We start from the raw sequence: 26,350 nt of genomic DNA on the forward strand, positions 1-26,350 counted from the left end.
GTACAAGCTAGATTCTTTATTATTCTAGTGATGTGGCCAACACCGCGCTCCTATTCACAACAATGGGAGCGCCAGAGATAGCGAATGATTTACTTCAGCTATTTCCCGTGTTCCTACTAAAGTGAATGGGGGCGTCATCCACCAAATGACAGGTCTACATTCTGCCTGGTGGGGGTCTCTGCAGTCAGACCCCACCAATCAGGTATTCTATGGGTAATACTTTCCTGGTATTTCCCCTTTAATGACCCCGTAGAGGGTTTGTAGACTTTCTAATACACAATATAAGAGTCCGTTCTGTATTCGGAATAACTAGATTTAGTAGATTTGTAGATTGTTAGATATCTCATTACTTGTTACTGACACTGTTGTGTATAAGAAATCCTCATATGGTGATTTGGTGACTATTGTGCGACATGTCGCGGTAATTACAATATCTCACTAATAAAATTATAATTGTTTTGAAAAAATTCTGTTTCATTTTGCAGGCGGTGACTGGATGAGCGGCTCCATAGACACCCCCCGAATATAAAGGAGAAGATCATCACAGATTGGTACAAGAAGACCTGGACGTAGACTGGCGAAATCTTTTCTGGTTCTGAACCATGAACTCAAACATGAAACCTAATCCTTCCATACATGAGGAAACTGGCAGAGATGAAAAAACATTTCCATGTCCTGAATGTGGGAAACATTTTAGCAAAAAAGTACGACTTGTAGATCATATAAGAACCCACACAGGAGAGAAGCCATTCTCATGCTCAGAATGTGGGAAATGTTTTAACCAAAAATCGTATCTTACAAGACATCGGAAAGTTCACATTGCAGATAAGACTTTTTCTTGCTCAGAATGTGGGAAACGTTTTATCTACAAATCAGAACTTGTGATTCATCTAAGAGGTCACACACAGGAGAAGCCATATTCATGCTCAGAATGTGGGAGATGTTTTAGCAAACAAAGTAGTCTTAAGAGACATGAGAGAACTCACACAGGAGAGAAGCCTTTTTCTTGCTCAGAATGTGGGAAATATTTTAGAAACAAATCAGATCTTGCAGGTCATGATAGAACTCACACAGGAGAGAAGCCATATTCATGCTCAGAATGTGGGATATGTTTTAGCAAACTAAGTAATCTTAAGACACATGAGAAAAGTCACACAGGAGAGAAACCATATTCATGCTCAGAATGTGGGAAATGTTTTAGCAACAAATCAAGTCTTGCAGGTCATGAGAGAACTCACACAGGAGAGAAGCCATATTCATGCTCAGAATGTGGGAAATGCTTTAGCATACAGAGTAACCTTAAGAGACATAAGAGAAGTCACAAAACAAGAACAATTCCCCAGTAAAGTGTAACCAGTAAGATGTCACTGCCGGTATTTCTGTACATAGGTATCATGAACTATGTGACCCTGATATAAAGTATATTTACCAGCCATTACTACACCCAGAGTCGCCTTCCAGGAATCTTCATCGTCTCTTCTTTACAGAACTGCTTTCCTTCAGATACACTTGGAGGTTTTCTTACATGAACTGCTCAATTCAGATCCAGAAGAAACTAGAACTAGAAATCTTGACTCTTTTACAGCGGCATTATTTTATCCTCCTGGCTGTGTGAGGAGTCAGACCCCGCTGATCTGATATTGATGACCCCCCGATACATGAGCCATCAGTCTATAACCTGCAGGACACCTCTAGTTTGGACTTTTAGGACTGAGCGGTTTTCCATTAATGTCGCTGTATGCGGGCTTAGTTTTTTGTGCGGGTTGTATTTTTTAGTAGTAACATTTCGGGATAGATGGAATTTATTGATGAACTTTTATTAAATGTGACAACAATTTCACCATTTACCATGTGACATAAATAATGTTTTCCCTTTATGATGATGTCGCTGCAATTATGGGGACACCAAATATGTAGAAATGTTTTTATTTTAGATTTTACTTTTTTTTAACAGAATAAAGAAACTTTTTAAAATAAATTGTTGCTGCTTTCGAAGACCCATAACTTAAAAAATTGAGTCAATTTATTCCTATGGGGCTTGTGTTTTGTAGGAGCAGATGTAGTTTTATAGGTAACATTATGGGGCACAGGGGGCTTCTTACTTACAGGCTGTGGACACCTTTGTACATGAGAAACCAATAAACACATATTGTCCGAAGACAATGGACCAGGCCCCGTCACATTTACCATCATTTACACCAGATTACTGACATGAGCTATGAGCTGGGGTAGATTTCAGCACGGCCTATATCCACCTCCTTGGCTACCAGGACAGACATCAATGCTTGTGGTACATCCCAATACAAACACCAGACGTCAGTGTCACATTGTAGTCAGCACTTATTGAATAGAATTCCAGTAAATCTTATTTTTCATGTTCTCAAAGAAAACAAGACTATTTGTCATGACCTGATTATTTGTATATATTGGTGTGTGTTTCTGTTAGAGATTTAATCCGGGCTTCTGTGATCTGCTGGTGGTTTCCTTGCCATTGAGCCATCTGTTAGTACATAGTGTTTTGGCCTTCAGTACATATTGAGGTTCTTGGGATTGAACCTCAGGTGTTGATCATTACCATCAACCTATCGGACGGTTCTGGGGTCTGTATAAGGAGGAGGGCTGCTCCATTAGTTGCTGGTTTTCGTGGTTACAACCTAGAATTCGTGGCCCTGGGAGGAGGAGTGTTTTTGCTAGAATTTCTACTGACTAGAAAGCGATGTGAGTGTTGCCTTGTGTGTGAGTCTGGTTTGTCCCTCCACACTTCTACTCTACCCTGTCCTTCAGTTCTGTTTGCCTGGCACTATCTGGTTGTTTAAGGTTTGGGTTCCAGTTTCTTTTGCCCCAGTCCTGTGTTACCCTTTCCTCATCTCTCCACTTTCCCTCTCCTCATTTTCTTGTTGCGTATTGTGTTGTGCTGTGTGTCTGTTGTCCAGCACATCCCATTCTGTTTGTGTTGTCTGCAGCTGCACCTTGTTTTCTGCAGGGGTGACCACCTTAGTATCCCCAGCTTACTTTTATTATGGCTTAACTCTCTCGTAGCTCTCGCCCTATCTGTCGGCTAGGCCTTCGTGTTAGAGAGCCAGGAGTTGTTGGGGCCAAGGTTAGCTTGGGTACAGCTGACCACCACATGCAGGCAGGGCCTAGCTAGCCGCCGTAGCGTTAGGGAAAGTCTCCTTCCCCTGTTTCCTTAGTGGTGCAGTCTGGACATAGACACGAACGTGACACTAATAAGTCTACAGGGTATAATCTGCGGCAGATTCTCATGAAGGCCGGATTCATATCGCTGTAATATGGAGATATTCAACCAGACATATAACATCCTCAAGTCCTGTAACAATTGTGGGATTTAGTGCAAACAGGGATACAGACTTAATCCCAGTGTTGAAGCTAGGGTCCCACCCCGTATCAATAGGAAAAAGAGTTTCACACAAAGATACGTGCCAACAAATCAGGTGTATTTTATTGGTCTAAACAGACCTTCCTCAGGCTCTACATAAAGAAAAATTATCACAAACAAAAAGACGGGCTATTAACAACAAATCCTAAAATAAAACAAAGTGCATGACACCAAGAAAACACAATTTCCATATCTGCAAATTGAAAATACAATATGTACAAAGAACCATGTGATAACTGGTACTGGTGTTATCTAAGATAGACGCTTGGAGATAGATATATACGGACATTCAGTTAAGGTAAATAACATGTCAAAAGTTGTAAACACAAAGCATGGTAAGGAAGCCATAAATAGTAAAATAAATAGCTGTCATGCAAACTAGGGTGAAAAGTAAGAAAGAGACATGTGCAAAATAATCTCAATACCTGTTCACTGTAGTTAGCTGTCACAGATGTTGGTCTGGCAATAGAGTAGGAGGTAAATTACCTAAAAGCATATAGGGTACAAATTAGACCCAGGATGAAACTAGACCCAGGATAAATGTGGACTCCAGACCAGCATTTGCTCGTTGTCTAGGGGTACCTTACCTCTGCCGCCGCTATTCCAGGGCCCGCTCTCTCCGTAGAGGAATGACGTGTCGTGCACAAAGAATCAGGCAATCTGCCACAGAGAAGCGCAAAACTGGAGAGTTTTGGAGTTCTTTGGAGAGAACTCCATTAATGCGAGATGTAATTCTGGGTAAGGTCGCCCAATAGTAGCGTCCAGCGATTCTGTCCTCTCCCCCTCTCCATACTAGCTGAAAAAATACTTACACCTTATGTCAAAAAAACACGTTCCTTTCTTCTTGACACATCCGCTTTTTTGCATTTGATTCGAGACATGGGCCCTCTCCCACCAGATACACTCCTAGTTACATTAGATGTGGTTAGTCTTTACACATCTATACAGCACGTATTAGGCATACGAGCGAGTAGGATTCTTTTGGAATCCAATAATGTGGATCCACAGATCATTGATTTTGTTACTGACTTACTTGATATCATCCTCAATGAGAATTACTTTATGTTTCAGGACACTTTTTTTGCACAGAGACGGGGTACAGCCATGTGGCGCCCCCCTACGCCAATGCGTATATGGCACTCTTTGAGGAGTCTTTCATATACACTAATACCCTATTTACTCAACATGCCATAACATGGAAAAGATACATAGACGATGTGTTCTGCATCTGGTGAGGACCCATCACGAGCCTTTTGGATTTTGTCCATTACCTTAATAACATCTGGCCCGAGTTACAGTTTACACTCCACTTTGACTCTAACAAGATCAGCTTCCTTGATACGCTTATTATCAAATCTGAAGCGGGAGTATTGAAGTCCGACATTTATACCAAGGAGACTGACCGAAATAGTATTTTGCACTTTTCCAGTTGCCATCCAAAACCCACTAAGAACTCACTCCCGAAATCTCAATTCCTTCGGGTTAAAAGAATAGTCCAGGAAGCAGCATCCAGAGAAGTCAGATATCACGATATGGAGGAGAAATTTCTGTCTCGGGGGTACCCTAAAAAAATCCTACAAGATACTTTGCGGGAGGTCAGGCGAGATGCTCCCACTCACTCCACTCCATCCAGTCTGAAGGAGGATGACGGGAGGATTACATTTGTACACTCCTATCGTCCCTTCAGCTACAAAATACACAACATTATAAGGAGACACTGGCCCTTGCTGACTAAAGCCTATCCCAATATCCCTGAGTTTCGTAACAACTTTCGAGCATGCTTCAAACGTCCCAAGAATCTCAGAGACAGATTGGTGAGAGCCGACCTTGGATCAGATATTAAAAAATCTCGTCAAACTTTTTTGAGCAGCCCAAAAAACGGTACATTTCCATGCCTTAGCTGCCATCAATGTTCCAATATATTGAAAGGAGATAAAATTTACCACCCACATACAAGTCAGACTTTCCCTATTCACGATTTCTTCACTTGCAACTCTAATTTCATCATCTACCTAATCTAATGTCCGTGCGGTCTCGCATACATTGGGGAGACCACCCAACGTGTGCGAGACCACATAAAACAACATAAATCCAACATCCGTTGCCGTAATTTACTGTTACCCATCCCATTTCATTCAAGCAGGGCACAGTATCGCACAGCTCAGATTCCAAGTATTCGAGCACGTGGAAAATCCACGGAGAGGCGGTAACAGAATTACCCTCCTTAAAAAACGAGAGGCCTTTTGGATTCACAAATTACAAACCATGGAACCCCATGGCCTAAATAGGGAGTACGAAATACAGGCATACTTGTGAGCCAGATGTTCTATCTGTTTAATGTTCAGTATCGGTCGTATTACATCCGTTAACATGTCATATTTATCTCATAACCTATTTGTATTTTCTTACCTGCTTGTTCTTTATTTCACAGACTCGTTAGGCCAACCTCTGACTGACCCTACCCGCCCATCCCAGTATCCTTGTCGGCCACAATTTACCTTATGTTGTACATATGGTTTTTTCAATTTGTATTTTTTCATTTTTATTTTTTGGTTTTTTTTATTCTTTATTTTTTATTTTTCATTTTTTCCTTACATTTGTTTCATTTTTTCATTACAATTTTTATTATTTACTGACCATGTGACAGTTCTTTATTTCCTCTTTTCAATTTGGTTTATTTTTTATTTTTTATATTTTTTTATTTTTTATTTAATTTTTAAAAAAATTTTATGTTTTTAATTTTTCTTTTTGAGTTTCTTCTTTTTTTATTTCTTTCTCTTTTTCTTGGGCTTCTTGACCTTTTATCTATTTTTCTTTTTTCTTCTTTTTTCTTTTTCTCTTTCTTTAATTTATTTCCTCTTTTTCTCTTTTACTTTACATTCATTCCGTTTACATCCATCTTTTCCTTCTTGTTTACTATTATTAGCATTGTTTGCACCTTACTTCAAATATATTACTATGTTGCCTCCTGGGTCTGAAGCCGTTTCAATTATTGTCTCTTCTATTTACAAGCCTTTTATTTTATCACTTGGGTCTATTTCATTACTGTAGATATTATCTCCCCGTAGCCCACATCCACTAGGTCATCTTCTGCCCACTCCGACTTACCTTCATTCAATTTGTGTCCCCTGCTCCTCTTTTGTATCTGGACAGCGCACGCATGCGCAGTACATTGTTTTTTAGTCCGTACATCGGACTGAAGCTGAGCGCGCACTCGCGCATGCGCACTAACATTTCCTCCGTACAAACGGAGGTGCGCAGGCGTCCGATGGACCAATGATGTACGGTCCGGCGCCCTTTTTAAGACAGGGGTGACGCTGCAGTTATGCGCTTCCCTGTGGCAGATTGCCTGATTCTTTGTGCGCGACACGTCATTCCTCTACGGAGAGAGCGGGCCCTGGAATAGCGGCGGCAGAGGTAAGGTACCCCTAGACAACAAGCAAATGCTGGTCTGGAGTCCACATTTATCCTGGGTCTAGTTTCATCCTGGGTCTAATTTGTACCCTATATGCTTTTAGGTAATTTACCTCCTACTCTATTGCCAGACCAACATCTGTGACAGCTAACTACACTGAACAGGTATTGAGATTATTTTGCACATGTCTCTTTCTTACTTTCAGAGGGGGTGACACAAGAGGTAGCAGGAGCGGCATTGCTTATACAGGGCTCAGACAATTCTGTAATAGAGGTGACTGTCATTACACAAACATAAAACTGGCTGAGCCGTCACCAGTCGTGTCCTGTAATATGTGGATGGTGCCTGGACAAATAATGTTAGCCTGAAATGGCCTCATATGACGGTACAGAAGGGGTTACATTAGGACATGTGATAGGCCTGTCTGATAAGATGCGTCTTTAGTTTACGTTTGAAACTGTAGAAATTGGGAGTTAATCTGATTGTCCGGGGTAGAGCATTCCAGAGAAGTGGTGCAGCTCGGGAGAAGTCTTGTATACGAGCGGGGAGGTTCTGATAATAGAGGATGTAAGTGTTAGGTCATTGAGTGAACGGAGGGCACGGGTTGGGCGGTAGACAGAGATGGGGGAGGAAATGTATGGAGGTGTGGCATTACGGAGAGCCTTGTATAATATATATAATGAATAGGCAGCCAATGTAGTGACCGGCACAGACCAGAGGCCTCGCTGTAGTAACCGACACAGACCAGAGGCCTCACTGTAGTGACCGGCACAGACCGGAAGAATTGCTGTAGTGACTGGCACAGACTGGAGGCCTCGGTGTAGTGACCGGCACAGAACAGAGGCCTCGCTGTAGTGACTGGCACAGACTGGAGGCCTCGGTGTAGTGACCGGCCAAACCAGAGGCCTCGCTGTAGTGACCGTTGTAGACCGGAGGCATCGCTGTAGTGCCTACCTCCCGCCGCTGTAAATTTAGCCTTTCCCACTTTTATGTTGACTCTGCCCATTCTCATTCATTTCTCATGTGCTCCCACACAGTATAATCCTCCTACAGTCACCTGTAAATTATATGTCCCCCCTCCATCTCTCCCCATTTCATATAACACCTTCATCTGCCCCCAGTTTCATGTCCCCCTTCCATCTCTGCTCCAGATTCATGTCCCCCCATCTCTGCCCCCAGTTTCATGTCCCCCCGTCTCTTCCCAGTTTCATGCCATTCTCCCCCCCATTTCATCTGCCCCAGTGTGATGCCATTCTCCCCCCCCACTTTCATCTGCCCCTAGTTTCATGGGCCCCCTTCACTATGTTCCACCTTAACACGAAAAAAAAACACTTATACTCACCTTCCAACGCTCCCCCGCCACTCTCACCGTAGTCTCACTCACTCACCTAGTTGCAGGTGCGATGTGACGTCATTACATCGCGTCTACAAATGCCGGAGCGCAGCGTTAAAATAGGAGCTGATCTTTGCCACGGACACCGATGAGTTGAAACCACAACATACCTCCCAGTGACCGGGACCGTGGGACAGGACACCGAATTCGTGACTGGCACAGACCGGAGGCCTCGCTGTAGCGTCTAGACTGATAGATGAGCCGCTGCATTCAGAATAGATTGTAGAGGGGAGAGTTTAGTGAGGGGAAGATGGATTAGTAAGGAGTTACAGTAGTCAAGACGAGAATGAATCAGAGAGACAATAAGTGTCTTTAGTGTATACAGTGTCCATATTAGGACATCCTCAGATATCAGAGTCAAACATCAGATTAATGCTAGTTTACAGCTCTGATACCTGACTACTGATTCCTGACTCTGACACCTGATTCTGACTACTGATACCTGATTTTTGACTACTGACTCTTGATACCTGACTACCACAGCATAGTGAATGGCATCTGAACAGTGATGTGATGTCTGACTCATCTCTGACTCAGTAGTCAGGTATCAGGTCTCATTTGAGCTTGAGAAAATAGAATAATCTTGGTAGATCTTACAATCTAATCTTGTATAAGTATAGTATATAGTTCTGACCTGGACACCAGCCTGCGCTGCGATAAGACGGGTACGATCAGGGATGGACAAGCCACAGTGACCTGAGAACCAGCCGGGCCATCAGATATAATGGGGGGCAGAAACCTTTGCCATTACATCCGCTGTGACACTACAACTCCCAGCAGGCAGATTTCACTTCTAGGAGAGTTTTACAAACAGCAGAACAAGTTTACAAGCTGAGAGCTTTAGCTTCACAACAACTAAAGATGCCAAATATTACTGAACCCCTGGATCGCAGCAATGTCCCCACAGCTGGCCATGCTAAGAGACAAGAGCCGGAACCTCACTGCAAGCACTGGCCTGAGAGCTGCTGATATCCGCCATATACGTGTGTGTATATATGGGGAGATAACTATACATATACACAGACACATCCCTATAGTGGAGGGAGTGGTATGGAAACATAGAAAGCACTGGAAGGAAATAGTCAGTAAGAAATGCAGAAAGAAATAAGAGTATAAAATAGGTTCTCTCCATGTTGTGTCCACAGGGAGGAGGAGCAGGACTGGAGTAGATCTGTCCTGGCCGCCGATCCAACTTGTCCTGAGCGAGTGATCCACAGACCTGCTGTAGGCGAGAGAACAAGGAGTCTAAAGATGGCTGCCGAGGGTGTAATGTGCAGACTAGCTAAGGACACATGGAGGTGGAGTGGGGGGTAAGGCGGGGGTCACGTCTGTGTCGGTTTTGCAGAAACTGCTAAAAATCAGCAGATAAAAAAGTTCTGCACTGAGGACATTGTTCACACTGCTTCTGAAATGATGGACAAATGGGGTCTCTGTGTAGCGGGGGATTTAGCAGTCCGGCTCTCTATTGTGCAGATCCCCCGGAAGACCTGAATGACGGAGACCATGGTGCTAGTGTGACCCTAACGTAAGTGGGCAAGAGGGAGGGGCCTGAGTTACAGCTGAGAGAGCAGCCCAATGAATCCTGGGAGTTGTAGTGCAGCCCTGGAGGAAGTCCAGAACAGGAAGTAACAGATGGAAATCACTGCAGAGCCTGCGCGGAGCGGCCGGATAGCGGAGGGAACGCTGGACTCACTGCTAAAGGTATCAGGGACATTTATTCACCTGTCTGTAGCACTAGTAGGACTTTGTAAAAAAGTGTGTTTTGTTGCTGGATCTCCCCTTTAACCCCTTCATGCCACAGCAAATTTTCCTTTTTGCCCTTCCCCCCCCTCCCCCCATAATTTTTTCCTTTTTCAGTTCCCAGAGTCACATGACGGCGTATTGTACAAATTGTCCTTTGTGACGGCTCCATCCGATATCCTGTATAATGTTCTGGAAGCTGGAGAAGAAATCAGAAAGAGATGGAATTGGGAATAATGCGTTCACTGTATAGTAGTAATGACATGTTACCTGTATACTGTGGCTCAGGATGAGCACGGTGATTATATATATATTTACCTGTATTCTGTGCTTTTGTTTTTTTTGTTTTTGTTTTTGTTTTTTTTTTAATATTTGTAAAAACTTTTTTAATTTTTCTCTTACTTTTATGTTCAGACCCTTCTCCTTTTCCCTTGTATAGTGGTTGTATTTAGTATTACAGCTCAGCCCAATTTACATAAATGGAACAGCGGTACAAATAGGTCATGTGACGGATGAATGTGACGTCCTTGGTTGTGAATGTTCCAAGATGTCCATGTACAAGGCTGTGGTCTCATATTCATCACATCATATTGGGCCCACAATTCTCTGACCCGCAGACCACATGGAGATTTCTGGACCATGAAGCGGCTCTTGGCGCGGCTCGTGTGAATTTTCTGTGTGCCAAGACCTTTTGTTCTGAGAATAGAGATGGGAAAATCAGTTTGCAACAAGTCAGGTTTATCCCGAATGTTCTAAATTGTTCAGTTTTTAATGAAGCCAAACTATTGGTAATTCGCTTCGGACAAACAAAAATGTCTGTGCTACAAGAAAATGGCCGACACCATGTATTTAACCCTTAACAACACAGGATGTATTATTACTTCCTGACCACCTGGGATTCTTGCAAATGGGCGTAATAGTATGTCGTGTGTCGGCTGCCCACTTACTATGTGAGCAGGAGGTGTCAGAAACGAGTGATAGCTGTAAATGGCGACTAACACCCACTGTAATACCCCCCCCCCCCCCAGTCATAGCTGACCTCCGATCAGGGTTAGATGCCTCTGTGGTATTTAAGGAGTTCTGCTATAATACTACCCACCCTCACCATGCCCCCAAGTGTGGCAAGTTTGGAGGGTTCCAATATGTATTTTCAGCAACATGGGGTCTGACCAGTGACCCTGGGACGCCAGGACCCCACATACCTGGGTGATTCAGCCACAATAGGAGGATACATAGACTGACTACCTCTATATACTTCCTCTAATACTGAACCAGCGATCAGTGGGGAAAAAATAAATTATATACAGTCCTATGAAAAAGTTTGGGCCCCCCCTATTAATCTTAATCATTTTTAGTTCTAAATATTTTGGTGTTTGCAGCAGCCATTTCAGTCTGATCTATCTAATAACTAGAGATGAGCGAACAGTAAAATATTCGATGTTCGTTATTCGTTCCGAATAGCCGCTCAATATTGGAATATGGAACCCCATTATAGTCTATGGGAGAAAATGCTTTGTTTCAGGGGATCCCACCATTCGACTCAGGAGGGTCACCAAGTCCACTATGACACCCCAGGAAATGATGCCAACACCTCTGCAATGCAACTGGGACAGCAGGGGAAGCATGTCTGGGGGCATCTAACACACCACAGTCCCTCTATTACCCCAACATCACAGCCTAACAACTACACACTTTACACACTCAAAAAACCTCTATCAAAGTGGGAAAATACCTGGAAACCTTCTTTACTCCCCAAATGGATGGACACAAACCCCAATTTAAGCTCAACAAACATTAACAAGCCCTCCTTTATATTACGTTCCCCATGACAACCACAGATGGAATAGGCAATGGGAAATCCTTCAGTCCCCCCCTGACCTGTCATTGTGGATGTGTGTGATGTGTATGTATCTATATATGTATATGTGTGTGATGTGTATATATGTATATATCTATATATGTATATGTGTGTGATGTGGTAAGACCTTCCAAAATTCACTTTTAAGGCCCTTAACGTGAGCCCTTCCAAATTAAGTTACAGGTGCTTAAGCTGAGCTCCAGCAGAGATTGAGGCCCTTCAGGTGACTTCAGCCTCTACCTGCAGAGTTTTAGGCCCTTTAACTTAGTTCAGCCTTCACCAGCAGAGATTTGTTGGCCCATTGGGTGAGTTCAGCCTTTAAAAAACAATATTTTTGGCCCCTGGGGTGAGTGGAGCCTTTCAACTACAGTGCTTTTGGCCCTTGGAGTGAGTGGAGCCTTTAGAAGGCAGTGTTTTTGGCCCTTGGAGTGAGTGGAGCCTTTAGAAAGCAGTGTTTTTGGCCCCTGGGGTGAGTGGAGCCTTTCAACTACAGTGCTTTTGGCCCTTGGAGTGAGTTGAGCCTTTAGAAGGCAGTGTTTTTGGCCCTTGGAGTGAGTAGAGCCTTTAGAAAGCAGTGTTTTTGGCCCCTGGGGTGAGTGGAGCCTTTCAACTACAGTGTTTTTGGCCCTTGGAGTGAGTGGAGCCTTTAGAAGGCAGTGTTTTTGGCCCTTGGAGTGAGTGGAGCCTTTAGAATGCAGTGTTTTATGCCCTTTTGGTGACTAGAGCCATGCAGCAGCAGTGTCTTATTTTTTGGCCCTTGGGGTCATGGCCGCCGATAGGCCAGTATTACTGCTACTGGCGTCAGGGGTCCAGCCAAATTAAAAAATGGGGGGGGGCCCCGGTTTTGGCTCACCACCGTGTGCCGGCCCCCTGGCACCCGCAGCAGTCATTGTGCCCAGTGAGCAGCGCCGAGCTGCAGCTCCTCGCACAGGCGCAGTACTACTCATATTGAAGGCGGCGAGCGGGTAGTACTGCACCTTTGAGAGGAGCTGGAGCTCAGCGCTGCTCACTGGCCTGGGCACAAATTATGACTGCTGCAGGCACCAGGGGACAGGGACGGCGTCAGCGCACGGCATAGTCGGGCAAGTGCTGGGGCCCACAGAGCCGCTGGAGGCCCCCCGGCATTTGCCCGCCCAGGCACTTGCCTGTCCCAATTTCAGCTCATTGGCGTCCGACGGACGCCAATGAGCTGAATACATAGGCAATTAAAGCAGGAGCTGTGAGCTCAGCTCCTGCTTTAACGCTGCGGGCCGGCTTCGGCGTGTGTAGGCATGAGGTGATGACGTCACATCGCGCCTACAACTATGTGAATGGAGTGAGAGAGCGGAGAGAGGAGCGGCGGGGGAGTGATGGAAGGTGAGTGTAAGTGTTTGTTTTGTATTAAACATTAAGGTGGAACATAATGAAGGGGAGGGGGGGAATGGCATGACACTGGGGCAGATGGGGGGGACGGCATGACACTGGGACAGAGAAGGGGGGACATGAAACTGTGGGCAGATAAAGGAGGGAGAACGGCATGAAACTGGGGATAGAGATGTAGGGGGCCTAATAAAACTGGGGGACAAATGAAGGGGAGGGGGGGAACGGCATGACACTGGGGCAGATGAAAGGGGGGAGAACGGCATGACACTGGGGCAGATGGGGGGGTGGAACAGCATGACACTGGGGCAGAGATGGGGGACATGAAACTGGGCAGATGAAGGGGGAGAACCGCATGAAACTGGGGACAGAGATGGAGGGGGGACATGAAACTGGAGGCAGAGGAAGGGTGTATATGAAACTGGGGGAGCTATGGAGGGGGGCATATAATTTACGGGTGACTGTAGGAGGATTATACTGTGCGGAAGCACATGAAAAATGAATGAGAATGGGCGGAGTCAACATAAAAGTGGGTGGAGCTAAATTTGCCACGAAGCGCAGAGCGCGCCACACATTTTGCCTCTCTTTCTACTCTTTAGAAGTTGGGAGGTATGGAGTTGGTGACGCCACACTCCCGCGTGACATCACTTGCTTCATCTGTGACGCACAGTGTGTCGACTCCCCCGCCTCCTTTACAAGGGGGCCCAATGAGGCTCTGTGGCCCAAGGGCCCATAAAAACCTGGAGCTGGCCCTGCCAGGGGACATCATTTATAGGTACAGGGGGCAATGGAAAGATGTTAGAAGGTGGACGGGGGGGGGGGGGGGGGATTGTTGGGGCATCGGGTGTGCGGCACTGCGGAGAGGGAACCGGGGCAATAATATATACGTTTTTAGCTGGAGAATTGCAAAGCACACAATACCTCCAAAGGTATGTGTGCTTTGTATTAGTAATGATGTAGGCTGATATGTTACTAGCATAGCAGCCTGTTTGGGGGAGGGACTTTCACTTTAAAGGAGTGTTCACATTGCATTTTTGGCCTCCCTTGCCGGGATATGTTGGTAACCAGTCACAATCAGCTCCCCACTTATCCCTGCACGGAGAACTGCAGCCCCCCCTTTTTTTAATGGCCAGTTCTTCATGCAGGGATAAGTCGACAGCTGATTCTGACTGGTTACCAACGTATCCCGGCAAGGGAGACCAAAAACGCAATGTGAATAAGCCCTGAGGATTTATTAAGAGGGCTCTTATAGATGGTGTTGGCTCTCTATAGGCGCGGTCACACGTAGCAGATTGTACCTGCAAATAGAATCTGATGAAGCCTTGTAATGCTGCTAATCACATTGCAAAGCCAGTGCAGATCATTTTGATTCTAATTATGTAAAGAAACGCAATAAAATGTGAGAGTTGGAGCACAGCCTTGTGCATAGTAGGCAGTGTTTGGAAGAGCTTGATTCCTAGCAAAAGTTCATTATTTTTCTCTTGGTTAGCAAATTCTGAGAACCCAAAAAATGTACCATCACAAATCTGGCTCTCAAAAACGGAAGGAGAAAAAAGAGCGGAAAGATGAAGAAAAAAACTTGACCAAAAGATTTAACAAAATGACTCATATTATTAATTTGTCAAACAAGTGTACCTTGTTGTAGCGGCAGGGTTTAAATTTTTTTTTTTCTGAAAGGTAAATTTAATACATAATTGGTATGTCGCAAAACAAAGTAGTTTTAAAATGGCGGGGGTGGGGACTTAGGTAGTCCCTGCTCATGATGACGAAGGACATTCGTGTCATCCCCTCTACAGTAGCTGGACTGTGGACTAGACACCCAGCTGGGTATGTACGTCCACATCCTCGCCCCCTGCTGCTACTGATGAGAGGCAATGCTGGCAGTCCCTCTCCAGTAGCTGGACTGTGGGGTGGATATACAGCTGGGTATGCATGTCCACGTCCTCGCCCACGTCCCCTGCTGCTACGCTGCATGATTTTCTAGCCAGCTAGCTATTATTGAGCTCTGAAAAGAGTTATTATTCACAATTCCTGCCTAACCAAAGCCCTGTATCGCACTGACAGTCTTATTCCACACTCTCCCTATCACTCCAAAACTGAAATGACACGAATAGGGTGTCGGCCGTTCTTATGAATTGGGAGGTCACATGTTTTCGGCAGCCAATGGTTTTTTTCAATTTTTTTCACTGCCTCCGTTGTCGTAGTTCCCGTCCCACCTCCCCTGCGCAGTTATTGGTGCAAAAAACGCACAAGGGAAGGTGGGAGGGGACACCCTTGCCCCCTTATGGACTCTCTCTAGTGAAGCAATTTGAACCAGGATGGAGTCCATTTCTTTTTGTCTGTCTTTCTTGAGCCTCGAGGCTCTGGCAATTAAGATCCCTCTTATGTAGGATTTATGGGATTCCCATACAAGGGTGGCAGAGACGTCTGCGGTATCATTAATTCTAAAAAAAATTATCTAGTTCAGAGGCAAGGTCAGATCTTATTTCTGGTCTATCCAGGATAGACTCGTTGAGTCTCCATGTCCAAGTCTTGGGGGCCAGGTCAGTCAAGACAAAGGCTGTAGATATGGGGGCATGATCTGAAATACAAATAGTGCCTATTTGTGAAGAAGCTACATAAGCTGAAAGGGATTTGGAGCAAAAGACGTAGTCAAGTCTCTGGTACGTCTGGTGTGGTGTCGAAAAGAAGGTGTAATCTTTAACCTTCGGGTTAAACAACCTCCGTGAGTCAATCAAGTGTTATTTTTGTAATGCAACATGGGAATGTGTCGATCTACCAGTGGAAGTATCTAATATCGGATCTAACGCTACATTTATATCTCCCCCTAATATATAATTTCACCTTCTGCGAATAGGGAAAGATCATGTAAGGCCTCAGTTAACCAGTGTATCTGTCCATAAAAGGTGGCTAATGTAAGCAACCTATCTGATATTCTTCCCTTCAAAAATAAATATCTCCCTTCAGAGTCAGAGTGTTTTTGAGTACATGTAAATGGTACAGATGATTTCATGGCGATGGCTACCCCTTTCGTAGCGGACGAAGGGTGACAAGAAAAATGCCATTGATTAAATTGGGATTTGGGCATCTTAGGAATTTTGTCTGGTTTAAGGTGAGTTTCTTGGAGCATTAGGATGTCAGTTTTCTGTTTTCTAGTAAATCTTTCGAGCCATTTCCTTTTTTCAGGAGAGTTCAGGCCATTAATTTTGTACGAGGTGACCAGTAAATTAAGCTCCATCGTGATGTATAGAAATAACTATAGGAAAGGGTTGAGCTTACTCTGGGGAATATATCTGCTAATGGGAGGCATTGCTTTACCGTGCTACTATCAGGGTACAGAGGCGTTAGGCTAAGAATAACTCCAACGTGTTTAAAGTAGGGGGGGAGGGGGGAGGATGGGACTTGTAGGGAAGGTAAGGGCGGTGAGGCGATTTGTCAGAGAGGGGTGGTGAGAGAAGATAGGAACAAATTATCAAGTTAAGCTAACAGAATTAAGATAAGGTATCTTATGTGCCACTTAGGTATAAGCAACACCTCTTAGACTATGAATGTAGGTATTAAATTGAACTGGTATGGGAACGAAGTTGGGTCCTAATCGGTAACAAGCCTACAAGAAAGCCGGTCCAGAAATGGGAGTAAACGCTAAAGAGCTTAAATGGCAACATCCTAGAAACTCAGTATAGTAACATAAACTTATTAATAGGAACAATACTACACAGACAAATTGTCTAATATCGAAAATGCAGTCATACAGTCCTATGAAAAAGTTTGGGCACCCCTATTAATCTTAATCATTTTTAGTTCTAAATATTTTGGTGTTTGCAGCAGCCATTTCAGTTTGATATATCTAATAACTGATGGACACAGTAATATTTCAGGATTGAAATGAGGTTTATTGTACTAACAGAAAATGCGCAATATGCATTAAACCAAAATTTGACCGGTGCAAAAGTATGGACACCTCAACAGAAAAGTGACATTAATATTTAGTACATCCTCCTTTTGCAAAGATAACAGCCTCTAGTTGCTTCCTGTAGCTTTTAATCAGTTCCTGGATCCTGGATGAAGGTATTTTGGACCATTTCTTTCTACAAAACAATTCAAGTTCAGTTAAGTTAGATGGTCGCCGAACATGGACAGCCCGCTCTCAAATGATCTGAAAACAAAGATTGTTCAACATAGTTGTTCAGGGGAAGGATACAAAACATTGTCTCAGAGATTTAACCTGTCAGTTTCCACTGTGAGGAACATAGTAAGGAAATGGAAGACCACAGGGACAGTTCTTGTTAAGCCCAGAAGTGGCAGGCCAAGAAAAATATCAGAAAGGCAGAGAAGAAGAATGGTGAGAACAGTCAAGGCCAATCCACAGATGACCTCCAAAGAGCTGCAGCATCATCTTGCTGCAGATGGTGTCACTGTGCATCGGTCAACTATACAGCACACTTTGCACAAGGAGAAGCTGTATGGGAGAGTGATGAGAAAGAAGCCGTTTCTGCACGTACGCCACAAATAGAGTTGCCTGAGGTATGCAAAAGCACATTTGGAGAAGCCAACTTCATTTTGGAAACAAAGATTGAGTTTTTTGGTTATAAAAAAAGGCGTTATGCATGGTGTCCAAAAAGAAACAGCATTCCAAGAAAAACACTTGCTACCCACTGTAAAATTTGGTGGAGGTTCCATCATGCTTTGGGGCTGTGTGGCCAATGCCGGCACCGGGAATCTTGTTAAAGTTGAGGGTCGCATGGATTCCACTCAGTATCAGCAGATTCTTGAGAATAATGTTCAAGAATCAGTGACGAAGTTGAAGTTACGCCAGGGATGGATATTTCAGCAAGACAATGATCCAAAACACCGCTCCAAATCCTCAGGCATTCATGCAGAGGAACAATTACAATGTTCTGGAATGGCCATCCCAGTCCCCAGACCTGAATATCATTGAACATCTGTGGGATGATTTGAAGCGGGCTGTCCATGCTCAGCGACCATCTAACTTAACTGAACTTGAATTGTTTGTCCAAAATACCTTTATCCAGGATCCAGGAACTGATTAAAAGCTACAGGAAGCGACTAGAGGCTGTTATCTTTGCAAAAGGAGGATCTACTAAATATTAATGTCACTTTGCTGTTGAGGTGCCCATACTTTTGCACCGGTCAAATTTTGGTTTAATGCATATTGCACATTTTCTGTTAGTACAATAAACCTCATTTCAATCCTGAAATATTACTGTGTCCATCAGTTATTAGATATATCAAACTGAAATGGCTGTTATAAACACCAAAATATTTAGAACTAAAAATGATTAAGATTAATAGGGGTGCCCAAACTTTTTCATAGGACTGTATATAAATCTGAGAATGTTAGTTATATAAATCAATCAGACTATATTGTAAGTTAACTTAGAACTTTCCAAACGTAATATCCAAACTATCAAGGTTTAGCTCAACTTGTAAGATAAACCATTAGCTATATAAACATAAGCAATACGGAGATTATACTATACAACAGCAGTGAGACCACTTATGATATAATCTGCTATGCAAAGAAAGTTCTCACAGATTCGGCTCTGTAAGCATCCAGCATGGATAGTCATCCTTAAGTTGGAAGTCGTCTCCCCTTCATAGCATTCTTCCTCGCTCTCGGAGATCTAATTCGGGAAGAGCCTGTTCTCGGGAAGAGGTCTGGAAATTCTTGTAAAGAATAGATGTCTTGCGATGGCATCCAAGATGGGATTTCAATAGGATCAATATCCAGCATGTCCCAGACTGCTTGCAGATCTCTGGGAGTGTGTACGGTCAGTCTTTTCCCACCGCATATGATGGCCAGGCCGAAAGGATATAACCATGCGTATTGGATATTACGCCCACGCAGTTCTTCCAGTAATGGTTTGAGAATTCTCCTTTTAGCTAAAATGGACAGAGCAACGTCCTGATATATGGAGAGATCATTCCCTTCATAGGAGATTTTTCCTGCGGTGCGTGCTGCGTTTAAAATGGCCGCTGTGTCAACATAAGAAAGCAGTCCACATAGTATATCCCTTGGTGGTTCACCCTGTTTAGGTTTTGGCCTTAGCGCTCTATGGATACGTTCCACAACGACTTTTGCCGCTCTTTCAGGACCTAATAAGTCACTGAACAGCGTATCCACCATCTTAGGGAGGTCCTCCTGCAAAACTGTCTCTGGAAGTCCCTTGATTCTGAGGTTTCTCCTCCTGCTCCTATTTTCCAAATCTTCAGTCATAGTTAGTGACCTATCAGTAAGGTCTCTATGATGTTGCAGGGTGTCTGCCACAGCTTCTGTATGTGAACGTACTGCCGAGTATGTGTCCTCTAGGGCCTGCACTCTGTTACCTGTAGCTTGCATTTCTGCTTTAATTTCGGCCAACTCAGACATCACTGGGTTAACAGCCCTTGATAGGCCTTAGCCAAGGTTTTCTGTAGGAAGGATCTAGATATAAGTCCACTATCAGAGTGCTCACCTTCCATAACACTTTCGGCCTTGTCTCCGGTCTCCATGTCTAGCTTGCAGCCCGGCGCCATCTTGGATGAAGTGTGAGGCAACAGTAGGTTCTTCTTTTTTAGGAATCTTTGCAGGTCTCACTGCGTTTTCTGGATTTTCAGGGTGCTGAGTAGTTCCCCTGTCTTTTCACTTCCAGGCTTTACCATTTTCGGCTCACTATGATGGGTTTTTCCGGCTTCTTGAGAGCTTACTGTGACGGAGCTCTGTTAGTGTGCTTCCATCACCTTGCGCGGTTAGGCTCCGCCCCCTATCTATCTCCTATCTATCTAACTATCTAATCCTCTATGTAATCCTCTGCCATCCATCTGCCATGTTATACTGTCTGCTGATATATATATATATATATATATATATATATTTACATACACATACATACACGTCACACATAGACAGCTCCGCTACATACACGTCACACACAGACAGCTCCGCTACATACACGTCACACACAGTCGACTCCGCTACATACACGTCACACACAGTCGACTCCGCTACATACATCTTTCCTTTTTCACTCTTTTTCTCTGTATCTTCAAGAATCCTGTAACTAAGCAAACTAGCACTATGAATTAGCAACTATAAATTGAATGGAAGACCCTGTGGAGTATTTTGTTTCTATTGTAAAGCATGGACTCAAGACCTGGTTCAGCTGGTTTCCTGTGTGTACACATGTGCCTGCTACCATCCCCCTCAGGACAGCATGGACACCATGCGGCATGGAGGAGAAACCTGCATGGAGGTGTGGACTTCTTCTTTTCAAGGAGATGATTTTTGGAGTCTATTGCTGATGTGTGGAGATGCTACAGCTGACTGGTATTTCTTTCTTTTACTGTGGACACGTGGGACTCTGTTACAGCCTGGGAACCATCACCCACCTACCCATGTGTTTATGGAAGCTTGGCAAGAGAGCAGCACCATGTCTACCTGGATGGCTTCAGACTTCTCTGGGCAGTAGAACACAGTGGTAAGAAGAAAGGAGGAGGAAGAGGAGGACTTGTGATGAAGGATATTTGGGGCATTTTTTTTTTTTTTTTTTTTTTGTGGTTAATGGACAATTGCGCTGATGCAAGATACCAAACTATCAGATGTGAGCAGGAGATCTCACCACCTACCAAAGGAACTGCCACATGTTATCATGATAGCTGCATATGTCCCCCCACCTCTGCAAAAACATTTCTGCCTGTTATATCTACATGCTGTGACCCCCCTCCTCGTGTCCTCCAACCACATTCGGCTGTATTATCAACATCACTCCGCACAGAGAACTAAATGATCCTGCAGTGTGTCTGTGTTTCTTTCTTTTTTAGTTGCTATGATTCCTAGGATTTCTCTATCTGCCATGAGCTTGTATGTGTTTTTCCTCTCTTGTTATATACTACTGTACCATCTATGAAACTGTATCACTGAAATTTCCCCATTGTGGGACTATTAAAGGATTATCTTATCTTATACACGTCACACACAGACGACTCCGCTACATGCACGTCACACACAGACGGCTCCGCTACATACACGTCACACACAGACAGCTCCGCTACATACACGTCACACACAGACGGCTCCGCTACATACACGTCACACACATACGGCACCGCTACATACACGTCACACACAGACGGCTCCGCTACATACACGTCACACACAGGTGGCTCCGCTACATACACGTCACACACAGATGCCTCCCCTACATACACGTCACACACAGATGCCTCCCCTACATACACGTCACACACAGACGGCTGTGTGTGTGGCACGTGCCTGGCGTTCTAATGTATGTAATACTGGCATGTAATACTGTCTGCGGATGCATATATCTATCTATCTACAGTATCTATCTAATCCTCTATGTAATATATCTATGTAATCCTCTGCCATCCATCTGCCATGTTATGTTGTTGCTGATGCGCATATATATATATATATATATATATATATATATATATATATATATATATATTATACTGTGTGCACATTCGTGTATCTAATCCTCTGCCGTGCGATGGACTGTGTGCATGTTCTGATGCATGTATCTCAGTTTGGATATCAGAGTTGGATTGTACAAGTAGTCTGGCAGTTGGAAAATGAGTAAAAGACTTGCAGGTTTGTATTGGCTAATGGGGGGGGGGTCATTATTAGTGGAACGAACCTTTATAAACATCACAGAAAAGAAGTGTATAGAGGACCTTTCATCAATTTGGGCACAGCCAGTTCTATATACCGCTGGAAATATATATATATATATATATATATATATATATATATTAGAGATGAGCGAACACTAAAATGTTCGAGGTTCGAAATTCGATTCGAACAGCCGCTCAATGTTCGTGTGTTCGAACGGGTTTCGAACCCCATTATAGTCTATGGGGAACAGATACTCGTTAAGGGGGAAACCCAAATCCGTGTCTGGAGGGTCACCAAGTCCACTATGACACTCCAGGAAATGATGCCAACACCTCTGGAATGACACTGGGACAGCAGGGGGAGCATGTCTGGGGGCATCTAACACACCAAAGACCCTCTATTACCCCAACATCACTGCCTAACAACTACACACTTTCCACATTCCAAAAAACCTCTATCAAAGTGGGAAAATACCTGGAAACCTTCTTTATTCCCCAAATGGATGGACACAAACCCCAATTTAAGCTCAACAAACAGTAACAACCACCCCTTTAAATCACGTTCCCCATGACAACCACAAATGGAATAGGCAATGGGAATTCCAAAAGCCCTCACCCTTAACTGTCATTTTGAGTGTGTGTGTGTGTGTGTGTGTGTGTGTGTGTGTGTGTGATGTGGTAAGACCTTCCAAAATTCACTTTTCTAGCCCTTAACATGAGCCCTTCCAAACAAAGTTACAGGACCTTAAGCTGAGCTACCAGCAGAGATTGAGGCCCTTGGCATGAGTAGAGCCTTGCACCAGCAGTGTTTTTGTCACTTAGGGTGAGTTGAGCCTTGTACCAGCGTGTGTCCCTTAACATCAGGCGGGCCCTAAGTTCTGCGCTTTGCACAAAAGTTCCACATTAACTAGGCTGAATGGTACAAAGATTAGTAGGCCCGAGAACCAGGAACAGGTCTTGCAATGGCTGTCGGATAACGCTTACAGCACATTGTCCACCAGCCAGTCAGCCTCTACCTCCTCTTACCCAACAGTCTTGTCCTCCTTCCACCCAAAATTCCCAATCTTCCCAGAACAATAACCCCAACTGTCCCTGCTCCCCAGAGCTGTTCTCCCTTCCTTTGACTGTACCGCAACCTGCCCCTCCATTTTGCGATTCCACGGACCTAACAGACGAGTATCTGTGTCCAGATGCTCAAACACTAGAGTCTCCTCCATCTCCGGTCGATTTGGTGGCGGATGACCAGCAACCCACCCTCATTGACGACGATGAGACGCAGTTGCTGTCAGGGCAGCCAGTTGACATGCGCATTGTGCAGGAGGAGGAGGCGAGACAGGAGTTGGAAGAGGAGGTGGTGGACGACGAGGACACCGACCCCACCTGGACAAGGCGGATGTCAAGCTGGGAAAGTAGTGTGGATGTTGAGGCAGGTGCAGCACCAAAAAGGGTAGCTAGAGGCAGAGACATGTCCAGAGGCAGAGGTCAGCTGCTTTGCCGAAGCCAGGCCAGACCCGGAATGTCCGAAGATGTTCCCTTTTGTACCCAGCCCAGAAAAACTCCCCCATCGAGGGCACGTTTCTTGAAGGTGTAGAGTTTTTTCAAGGAATGCGCCGAGGACAGATATAGTGTCGTCTACACAATTTGCCTCTCGAAATCGAGTAGGGGCCCTGAGAAGAGCAACCTGTCCACCACTTCAATGCACCGTCATTTGGAATCCAAGCAATGGAATCAGTGGCAGGCAGCAACGGCAGGACAAACGTCGCCCGCCGTTCATGCCACTGCCTCTGCTCACAGTGCTGGCGATGCACTCCAGAGGACGAGCCAGGACATCACTTCATCTGCCTCCGCCACTTTGTTGACTTCTCCCTCATCCTCCCCTGTTTCTGTCTTATCTCCTTCTCCTGCACCATCAAAGGCACCATCAGGCGCTTCTTTACAACAACCCACCATCTCTCAGACATTGGAGCGCCGGCAGAAATACACCGCTAACCACCCACCCACGCAAGCCTAGAACGCCAACATCGCTAAACTGCTGGCCCAGGAGAGGTTGGCGTTCCGGCTTGTTGAAACTCCCGCCTTCCCGGACCTGATGGCAACTGTGGCACCTCACTATGCCGTCCCTAGCCATCTCAACTTCTCCCGGTGTGGCGTCCCCGCCTTGCACCAGCACGTGTCACTCAACATCAGGTGGGCCCTTAGTTCCGCGCTTTGCTGCAAGGTCCACTTGACCACCGACACTTGGACAAGCGCCTGTGGTCAGGGATGCTGCTTATCTTTAAGGACAGGCAGGGTGAATGTGGTGGAGTCTGGTCCCGGGGTGCAAACTGAGGTACCCTATCTCCTCTCCCAGGCCAAAATTCATGGCAGGAGTAGACTGAAACCCTACAACGCTGCAACCTCCACCACAGCTACTAGCGGCAAACGCTAAAACACTGGTGTGGGGAGACGTCAGCAGGCGGTGCTGAAGCTCATCAGCTTGGGGGACAGACAGCACAGTGCCTCCGAGGTCAGGGATGCCATCCTGGCTGAGATGGCATTTTTTTTTTCCCTGCTACACCTGGGGCCTGGCATTTTTACGCCTGTGATAATGGCTGGAACCTGGTAGTGGCTCTGGAGCTTGCCAGCCTCCAACACGTTCCATGTTTGGCCCACGTCTAACCTAGTGGTGCAAAGTTTTTTGAAAACATACCCAAATGTACCGAAGCTACTGTTGAAAATGCGGCGCTTGTGCGCCCACTTTTGCAAGTGCACAGGAGTCGCTGCTAGCCTAAAAACACTCTAGCAAGGCCTACATCTGTCCAAACACAGGCTGTTGTCCGTCATTCACACACGCTGAAACCCTACAATACCATATCTTGAGCAGGTTGTGTGAGCTGCACAGACCTTTGATGGAGTTCCATCTACAAAACCCAAGGGTTCCTCAAAGTCAGCTCCCAAAGTTTCTGCACCATGAGTTTCCAGGGGTGGCAGAGTTATGGCTAGGGGAAGAGGCATGGATAGGGATGATGTCTAGGGGCAAAAGCAGTGTGGATGTGGAGGCAAGCTATGCAGGAAAAACTGGGGGTACAAGCTAAGGCATGGACTGGGGTGATGTCTAGGGGCAAAAGCAGTGTGGATGTGGAGGCAAGCTAAGCAGGAAAAACTGGGGGTACAAGCTAAGGCATGGACTAGGGTGATGTCTAGGGGCAAAAGCAGTGTGGATGTGGAGGCAAGCTAAGCAGGAAAAACTGGGGGTACAAGCTAAGGCATGGACTAGGGTGATGTCTAGGGGCAAAAGCAGTGTGGATGTGGAGGCAAGCTAAGCAGGAAAAACTGGGGGTACAAGCTAAGGCATGGACTGGGGTGATGTCTAGGGGCAAAAGCAGTGTGGATGTGGAGGCAAGCTAAGCAGGAAAATCTGGGGGTACAAGCTAAGGCATGGACTGGGGTGATGTCTAGGGGCAAAAGCAGTGTGGATGTGGAGGCAAGCAAAGCAGGGAAAATGGTGGCTAGAGGCAAAGGGATGTCCATAGGCAGCAAGGGCAAAGATGCAAAACTCTCCCCTGTTTCAAGAATTTTCCTGACTTGTCTCCCCACAAAACATTCCTGGGAGGAGGGCTGAAACACCACCCTCCTCCTCCTCCGCTGTTAGATTGACCCCAGCTACGAGCTGAAAACGCTGCAACACTGGTGTGGGGAGACGTCAGCAGGCTGGGCTGAAGCTCATCAGCTTGGGAGACGGACAGCACACTGCCTCTGAGGTCTTGGATGCCATCCTGGATGAGATGGCAATTTGTTTATCCCCGCTGCCCCTGGGGCCAGGCTTTTTTGTCTTGTTGGAGGGCTCTGGAGCTTGCCAGCCTCCAACAGGTTCCATGCCTGGCCCACGTGTTCAATGTAGTGGTGCAACGATTTTTAAAAACATACCCCAAATTAGCTGAGCTAAGGGTGAAAGTGCGGCACTTGGACACCCACTTTCCCAAGTCTACAGTACCTGGAGCTAGCCGCAATACACTCCAGCAAGGCCTACATCTGCCTGAAGCACCTACTGTTGTGCGAGGTCACCACACGCTCTAACCCTAGATACCGTATGTTCAGCAGGGTGTGTGAGCAGCAGAGACCTTTGATGGAGTACCAGCTACAAAACCCAAGGGTTCCTCAGAGTCAGCTCCCTCACTTTCTGCACCATGAGTTTCCATGGGTGGCAGACTTATGGCTAGAGGCACAGGCATGGATAGGGGTGATGTGTAGGGGCAAAAGCAGTGTGGATGTGGAGGCAAGCTAAGCAGCAAAAACTGGGGGTACAAGCAGCCGGTGACATCATCACTGACAAGCACAGCTGTCTGTCAGCTGACAGGCTGACTTTCACCAAAATGAACAGACAATGGATAGACTCATCATATACATGTCAGTTACATGACAAATTTAGTGCAATTTGCAAGTCCAAGATGGGTTGGAGATCTGCGGAGAGGAATCTCACCACCTCTTGCGGGTGCCATCATTTGGAAGGCAAGCCCTGGGCTCAGTGGGTGAGAGCAAGCGCAGGATAATCGTCGTTTGGCCTGGCGGCCA

At 45.4% G+C, this 26,350-nt stretch overlaps 2 protein-coding genes across 2 annotated transcripts in view; one reads left to right on the forward strand and one right to left on the reverse strand.

Annotated features, from left to right (window-relative positions):
* The window catches only part of LOC142196121 (uncharacterized), a 530,658-nt gene that overhangs the window by 345,125 nt on the left and 159,183 nt on the right, over positions 1-26,350 (forward strand). The window contains 1 exon segment of the mRNA XM_075266346.1: positions 898-1,317. Within this exon segment, the coding sequence (XP_075122447.1) occupies positions 898-1,317 (420 nt within the window).
* Positions 1-26,350, reverse strand: part of LOC142196124 (uncharacterized) — a 305,361-nt gene that overhangs the window by 166,081 nt on the left and 112,930 nt on the right. The window lies entirely within an intron of this gene.

The sequence above is a fragment of the Leptodactylus fuscus genome, chromosome 2 (genome assembly GCF_031893055.1).
Source record: "Leptodactylus fuscus isolate aLepFus1 chromosome 2, aLepFus1.hap2, whole genome shotgun sequence".
Taxonomy (NCBI): domain Eukaryota; kingdom Metazoa; phylum Chordata; class Amphibia; order Anura; family Leptodactylidae; genus Leptodactylus; species Leptodactylus fuscus.